At 41.1% G+C, this 7,918-nt stretch overlaps 1 protein-coding gene across 1 annotated transcript; it reads right to left on the reverse strand.

Annotated features, from left to right (window-relative positions):
* Positions 1-457: 457 nt before the first annotated feature.
* ogfr (opioid growth factor receptor) lies at positions 458-7,154 on the reverse strand. The gene is made up of 7 exons (XM_046870175.1): positions 6,859-7,154; positions 4,866-4,934; positions 3,762-3,843; positions 3,559-3,637; positions 3,411-3,477; positions 2,357-2,505; positions 458-1,934 (listed from the first exon to the last, which is right to left on the reverse strand). The coding sequence occupies exons 1-7, from the start codon at positions 6,985-6,987 to the stop codon at positions 1,055-1,057; spliced, it is 1,455 nt and encodes a 484-aa protein (XP_046726131.1). The 5' UTR covers positions 6,988-7,154; the 3' UTR covers positions 458-1,054.
* Between the last annotated feature and the right edge of the window lie 764 nt (positions 7,155-7,918).

Raw genomic sequence — 7,918 nt, forward strand, 5'->3', positions numbered from 1 at the left:
TAGGGGAGTTTTTCCTTGCCACAGTCGCCACGGCTGCTCATCAGGGATAAACACACCATTCACCATCACTGTTGATTTCTGTAAAGCTGCTTTGAGACAATGTCTGTTGTGAAAAGCGCTATACAAATAAACCTGACTTGAGTGTAATAAAGGCTACTTGCAGTGTGGTGGTAAACATTTCGGCGATTTCGCTGTAAATGTAAAGTAAAAAATAAATAAATAAAAAGGTGGTGCTTTTTACTTATCAATTTTAAATTACAAAAAAAAAAAAATCTTACTTTGTTAACAAAGCTGGAGTCAGCCATAATACAGAGTCCCTGGAGCACAAAGGGTTAAGGGCCGAGCTTAAGGGCCCAACAGTGGCAACTTGGCAATACTGTGGCTTGAACTTCCAACCTTTTAATCAGTAACCCAGAGCCTCAATCACTGAGCTTCGTAATAAAATGGCGAGTGAAGGTATATTTTTATCTCAACTTTTATTCCACCGTCTTCACCTCCGAGCTTTAGAACTGTTCACTCTGCACTTCATAGTAATACAATCAGGAACGCGTATTCAAGTACCTCGGTGTAGGTCTCGGTCAAAATCCTTTAAACTGACAGAATACTGTTCATTCGTTATGCTTTTTCTTTTGTACATCACAATAAATATTTCAGTTCCAATTCCATGAACAGGCTCCCAAATAGAAAAGTGCTAACGAGAAACAGATCGTCTCCTCCACGTCTCTTCCTTTTGCTCGAACCAGAACTCAATAATTTAATTGCAAACATGAAAAGAAAAAAAAAGGAGAAGAGGAACCAACCCAGTCAGGCCATGATATAAAGTCTTCCATATACAGGTTACACCTCGTTTTCCTGAAAATGACCTTTATAATGACCTCTTTTTCACCTTTTCAGCAAACAAACAGAAAAAGCATGAAGCATGAAGTTCATCCCGTCTTCAAAGAAGAGATTTCACATTGGTATTATGAAGTTCATGACATTCGTTCTTGCTCTGTTTATTATTATTTTCAAAATGAGCGTCTCTTTATAGATATTAATTTATCGCAGGTTTTGTTTACGCCTCTCCGGGATGAGTGTCCATCAGCTCAGCTTCGTCCGTACCGTTCGGTTTCTCTCCGTCTTCAGTGTCCGAGGGAACGAGTTTCACCAGCAAACCAGTGGAAAAAGTGTCTCGAGGAGATTTTATATGATCGGAAATCCCTAAGCCGGTATTATCCTTGGTTCTGGGCAGTTTTCCCGCCCGTTCGGTACGCGGTGAGGACTTCAGGCTGTGTTTGGGGCTTTCCGAGACTTTTTCCAAACCCGTTCCTTTCCGAGACGGAGATGAAATGTTCTTGAGATCTTCATCGGAGTGTACCTGGGTCATTTCCTGATCCGATTTAGACGACACGTTCTCGGGCGGTTTGATCGGATTCTCTTCTTCGTCGCTCTTAAGCGTGCTCGTTTCACTGCCCGAGTGGTCCGTGTCTCCGTTATCGGCGTGGTCGCCGTTGTTCAGAGTGGACATCTCCAACGAAGAACCTTCATCCTTCGGATCCGAGTCGGCCGATGAACTTTCGTCTCTCGGATCCGCGTCGAACGGCGAACCTTCGTCGCGCGTGGACTCGTCTTCCTCTCGTTTCTCTCCGTCTCTCTTGTTTCTACTCGCCTCGGCTTTGTTCTTGAAGCGTTTCTGGATCCTTCTCGGGCACCACACGAATTTGTCTTTCGGCTCGAAGTGCTGGAAGGCGAAGCCGAGGAGCTCGCGGCGCTTGCGCTTGTTGCGCACGGCGAACAGGAAGTAGTCGAGCACGCTGCGCTTTACGCTGTTTAGGTTCTTCTTCACCAGCGTCTCCTCCAGGAAGAAGTGCACCAGAGGAGCCTGGAAATGCTCAAAGCCAAGCTCACCCAGACACTTCAGGATGCGCGTGATCCTCAGGTTGTTGTGCATGTTCCTGAAAGAACACAGCCAATGATATTTATATCAATCAGGGCCTGAATAGAAATTGTATGTAAAACACAGTATCTCACAAAAGTTAATGCACCCCTCACATTTCAGCAACCATGCTAGTATCTTCTCAAAGGCTCGTACTGATACTACACGCAATGTGTGAGGCGGAGACTAACAGGATAGTTTCATGATGCGTAATGCTCTAAAATCATCAGGTCCCACAGATGATATATGGGTGCCAATATTTATAAGCACCTCAATGCAGGTGCTGCTTCGTCTCCGTTTCATGACTGTATTATTACATAAGAATTTTGCTAGCTCTTTTCAAACTGTGAACGTCAGCACAGCAGATAGATATAAATACATCTCTGTGTGTGTGTGTGTGTGTGTGTGTGTGTGTGTGTGTGTATACACGGTGTGACTCACCGCTCCAGATTAGCGAAGCGTTCCCTCCAGTTCTCGGCACGTCGCACCTCGCCGGTCTCTCTGTCGATCAGCTGGATGCCATAAAAACCCAGCATGAGCTCGTAGGAATCAACCAGACGCCTTTTTGCCTCTTCATTCTCTCGAAACGCCTGCAGAAAAAACACACACACACACACACACACACACACACACACACACACACACACACTCGTATACACGCACAAGTACACAGCACAATAACACTGTGCGGTATTATATTTCAGATGAAGCTGCCATGCTGGTTTGGTGGAGACGTTTAACTCTGCAAGAAATACCAAAATATCAATATTACCAAAAGTATTGGGACACCTGAGTTCTCTATCCATGTCTGGTTCTTCTTCAAACTTTAAGCACAAACTTGGAGGCGCACGATTGGTTCATTATGATTCATTAAGAGTACACATACATACATACATATCTATCCATTAAGGATAGATCGGATACGTGACATTTGTATCGCAAAGCATCGTTTTTAACATATTTCAATACAATTATTAGTTTTATTATTTAGAAAGTGACCAATAATTTGTGGTCAGTACGGAGACGGAGGCGTGTCCCGAGAGTCACATAAAATACAGATTAACATGGCAGAGGTAGAGCTGTAACTTCCTGCACACACAACAGGAAAAAGTGATCAGAAGGCACTCGAGTAAAGTGATGATTTGCTGTTGGTCTGAACAAAAAAAATTTAAGTGAACTATTTGTACCATATAGAATTAATCAGAATCCGATTTTTCCCAAATCAATCGCATTGCAGTGTGATGGAAAAGATCTGATGCTGCTCCATCGTGCATCGTGTTGAGATGAATAGAGACGTATCGCGCTGCATCTTAATAGGGTGGAATCGTATCGCGTATCGCTAGCTGCTTTAACGAATCTTTAATGTAACGTAGCATCCCTGCTTTCTCTCTCTCTCTCTCTCTCTCTCTCTCTACAACAATCACGCATGAGCATCAACAATATGGTGGACTTTTCTCCGAGCTACTGTGTGAATGTCTCTCGTCTTTATTCTCACCTGGATTTCCTTCTTGGTCAGCTCAGTAGCCAGGTAATTCACTCCCGGCTCCCGCAGAGGAAACAACCTACGAGACAGATGTGTTCGTCCTGAAACAGCTGGAAATAAATAATAATTTTAAAAAGCACGTAATGATCTCAGCACTTACCACTGGATGTACGAATGAACTCGTTCGAGTCTTTTATAATCCGATTTCCACTCGCTGTGAAACGTCTCGATGGACACGTCTGGAAGACAACGAAATCTCTCGTTAAATACACGTCTCGTTTGTTACTTTACTCAGAAATACGGATTAATTCAGAGACACACACACACACACACACACACACACACACACACACACACACACACCATCAGGAGACGACTTTATCTCGTTTAGGTAGAACTTTAAATTCGGCATTCTGTCCTCTGTACAGTCTTCATCGTTGAGGTTCTGAGGAGAGACGAGATTTAAAAAATAAATAAAATCAAGGAAAAGTAACATTCTGAATTTCAGGCATTTCAGTGTTGTGCTGTTTTATATCTCATACACCACAGCAATCTGCAGAATAATGATTGCTGGGTAATATAGTGAGGTCACATGATGTTCGTTAACCAATTATATAACGGAACTGAAAAAACTCCAGCAACATGGACATGTGACATGTCAAAACACCCGGCACAGTGCGGAGAGTCGCTTTCTGGCCACCAGGCTGATGCCACGTGATGTCACGTGACGTCACATGCTCATTAGTTACGTGCAAAAAAGAAATCTCCAGCAACAGTTAACATGTGACATGTCAAACCGCTCAGCACAGCAGGGAGAGTTGATTTCTGGGTAATATAGTGTTGCCATGTAATCTAAATTCCCCCACCCTTGGTAAAAGCATGTAGAACTGTTTCACAAGCTTTAAGGTGACAACAAAGCTGCCTGTGTTCTTCAGGAAATGTAAATACAAGTTCTTTTTTATTTAATGAAGAACTGTGAATATATAGCATTTTTTTTTTAATGCAGCTTGTTAGCAAGATATCACCAAATTCTGAGCAAAGTGCTGACATTGCTGATATTTTCATTAAAGAAAATGTATACAATCTTTTTATTAACATATTATAAAACAACATATTAACATTAATATTTACATTTCTGGCATTTGGCAGATGCCCGTATCCAATTATCTAATTTTTACAACTTAGCAATTGAGAGTTAAGGGCCTTGCTCAGGGGCCTGACAGTGGTGTCTTTCTCAATGGTGGTGGTATTTAATCTTACAACCTCCTGATTTAAAATCCAAGATAATCCTAACTGAACCACCTGTGAATCCGTCTGTTCTGCTGTTACAGAACACCTTCTGATCAATCGTGAGCTCAGAAACTAGCTGAAGAACCCGTCGTGGAACTTTATAGAACCATATAGAGTCCGCTTTCTAGTGAAAGTAGCTGCTGAAACAGAGACATGAGATCACAGGTCAGTACTCACTGGATAGTTGTGTCTGTAGTTCTGCATGTCTTTAGCTGCCCGGATATTTCTCGAGGAGGAATTGGACCACTGTGAGAAGAGAAAAGAAACAGAAAAGGAATTCAATTCTAATATTTAAAAATAGGACAACATTTTTATGAGCTCCTGCGTTCACTCGAACAGGATTAACAGGATGGATTATGACAATTTACAGACAAATTACAGTCCCCCATTATCATAACCTCCACTCTTCTGGGAAGATGTTCCACTAGATGTTGTGGAGATTCATTCAGCCACAAGGGTGTTAGTAAAGTCAGGTACTGAGAAGGTGAGAAGGTGAAAAGGTTCCTGGGGTGCAATCAGCGTTCCCATTCATCCCAAAAGGTGTTCCATAGGGTTTATAGCAGGAGATCTTCTACATCATCCAACCCATGTGAATCAGATGTTCATGGACCCGGCTTTGTGCACAGACGCATTGTCATGCAGGTTTGGGTCTCCTAGTTCAAGTGATAAGGAAAGATTTCATGTTACAGCATCCAAAGATGTGTTTCCAGATTTGTGGTAGAATTTGGGGAAGAAACACATATGGAATGTGGAAACATCCAACTATATTAATTCCTCAATGCCGACAGAGTGATTTTGCGCAGTGAGAAAAAGAAAAACGAGTGCACATCTTTCCAAACCGGACAGATTTTAGATCACAGGACAAACGAAAAACAGACACTGTCTAAAAATACCCAGCAAAGCTCCTACTGAGACGCAAAAGCACGTCCTAAACGTGTCTCTGTGGTGAAGACGCATGACATCTACTTCAGTACGTTTTCTGTGGTTCCATGTTGGATCCTGAGATCTGTGTGAGCTTCGTCCCCAAATCATGCTAGCAAGAAGACTGGTGTTCCATTCCAATGGTGTTCCATCCATTCATCCACTTCACTAATCATGCATCTATCTATCTATCTATCTATCTATCTATCTATCTATCTATCTATCTATCTATCCATCCATCCATCCATTCACTTTACTAATCATGCATCTATCTATCCATCCATCCCTCCCTCCATCTTTCTATCTATTCATCCATCCACTTTACTAATCATGCATCCATTCATGCATCCATCTATCTATCTATCTATCTATCTATCTATCTATCTATCTATCTATCTAATCATTCATCAATCTATCTATCTATTCACTTTACTAATCATGCATCTATCTATCTATGTATCTATCTATCTATCTTTCTATCTATCCATCCATTCATCTATCCATCCATCTATCTATCCATCAATCCATTTTACTGTTCCATCCTTCCATACATCATCCATCTAATTCAAATCTATCAATTTGTCCAATGATATACTCAGTTAATCACATCCATACATTTATCCATACACTTAATATACTTATCCAGGGGAAGGATTAGAAAATCTGCCCACAGAAGTGTGAAATCTCTGCGAAATTGTCAAGATATCGAGAGTTATTTCAATCTCTGATATCGAAAAAAGAACATAAAAACCGATCGATTTTATCGCTGCATCCTTAATCACAATAACTCATGCTGCGGCAGTCTGCATTAATGACGTCATACAGTTTATCTAGGAAGCCAAAAAAATCTCAAATTTATAATAAAGCGGCTTCGAATTATTTTCACGACATGGCGTTAAAATGATTAAAGAATAATAAATAAAACGCAAGCTACAAAAAATCACGCTACCATCAAGTAGGGTTAAATACAGAAAATATATATTTTTTATTCCCAATCGTTTTCCGGCATATCCTACATCGTGGTCTGTGATTGGCTCAAAGAGTCCCACCTCCTGCAAGAACAGACCAATCAGAGCGCAGATTTAGGAGGTAACAGCCAATTGTTGAGAGGAAGGCGGGACGTCTTGCGGAATACAAGTGGGAAGAGTGGACAACAGCGATGCTTACAGAAACGCAAGCGCAGAATTAAATAAATAAACAAGTAAATGAAATAAAAGTAGATATAAGACGCAACGGGAACAGGACGTACAAAGCCGGTCTTTGCTTTCTTGTTTTTGTCCGGAAACGCGCGCCGCGACCCAGTCTCTGTTCCCCCATCCTCTCCATCGCTCTCTGTGTCCCAGGTGGAGTCGTAGTCGCACACCAGTTCGTCCTCCATTCTCCTTATCTCCCTCTTTTACCTCTTAAACACCCCGTGAATGCAGCAGGAACAAAACAGATCTGAAGGCAAAAAACATTCTCAAAAAAATCCCGAAACTGGGACCTGCTCTTATTCTCAGCTAGCTAGCTCCCCGGCTAATCCGAACAGGACCGCCTACTTCCTGGTTACGTCATCAACAATCCCGGAAGTCATTTAAAAACGACATTAGGATAAATTTCTTATTTTTATTTTATGGTGTAATAATCCATTCCGAGCCATAGAAATATTTATGTATTTTTATTTAACGCGATTAAGTAAAAATAGCGTATTTTATAGACCACTTCCGCTTTTTCTTAACCTACGCGGGAATTAGGAACCAATCAGATATCTCTCTCATCCGGGTATTATTCCAGTACAATTATCTAATACGACTGGGAGAGAAGAAGCGCAATGAAAAATCACACTACTGTAATAATGATACTTCCGGATGATTTGGGGGATTAAAAGTGGCAATTTATGATGTTTACGCAAAGAATGTGCACAAAAATATGTTTTAAATAAATATTTGTGCCACCCAACCACCTGGCTATTCATCTCTCCATCCATCCATCCATCCACCCATCTATTTATCCATGAATCCAATTTGTTTTATATCCAGATGATCTACTTGTCCATTCACTTTTCCATACATCCATTTATGTTTCTAGATTATTTGTTATCCATCCAGTTAATATACTTATCCATTGTTCCATACATCATCCATCCAGTGTATTTGTTAACCCAATCATCTACTAATTCATCTATTTTATCCATCCATCCATCCATCCATCCATCCATCCATCCATCCATCCATCCATCCATCCATCCATCCCACAATCCATCTATAAAAAACTCTCCATCTACTACCATCATTTAGTTAAATCTTCACCCATCCTTCTATAATCCACCC

Source organism: Silurus meridionalis, chromosome 16, assembly GCF_014805685.1.
Source record: "Silurus meridionalis isolate SWU-2019-XX chromosome 16, ASM1480568v1, whole genome shotgun sequence".
In the NCBI taxonomy this organism is placed as follows: Eukaryota; Metazoa; Chordata; class Actinopteri; order Siluriformes; family Siluridae; genus Silurus; species Silurus meridionalis.

Coding starts and splice junctions, on each gene's coding strand:
- ogfr (XM_046870175.1), bottom strand. CDS start 6,987: ATGGAGGACGAACTGGTGTGCGACTACGACTCCACCTGGGACACAGAG. Junction 4,935..6,858: donor AGAAAGCAAAGACCGGCTTT/GTACGTCCTGTT, acceptor CTCTTCTCACAG/TGGTCCAATTCCTCCTCGAG. Junction 3,844..4,865: donor ACTACAGACACAACTATCCA/GTGAGTACTGAC, acceptor GTCTCTCCTCAG/AACCTCAACGATGAAGACTG.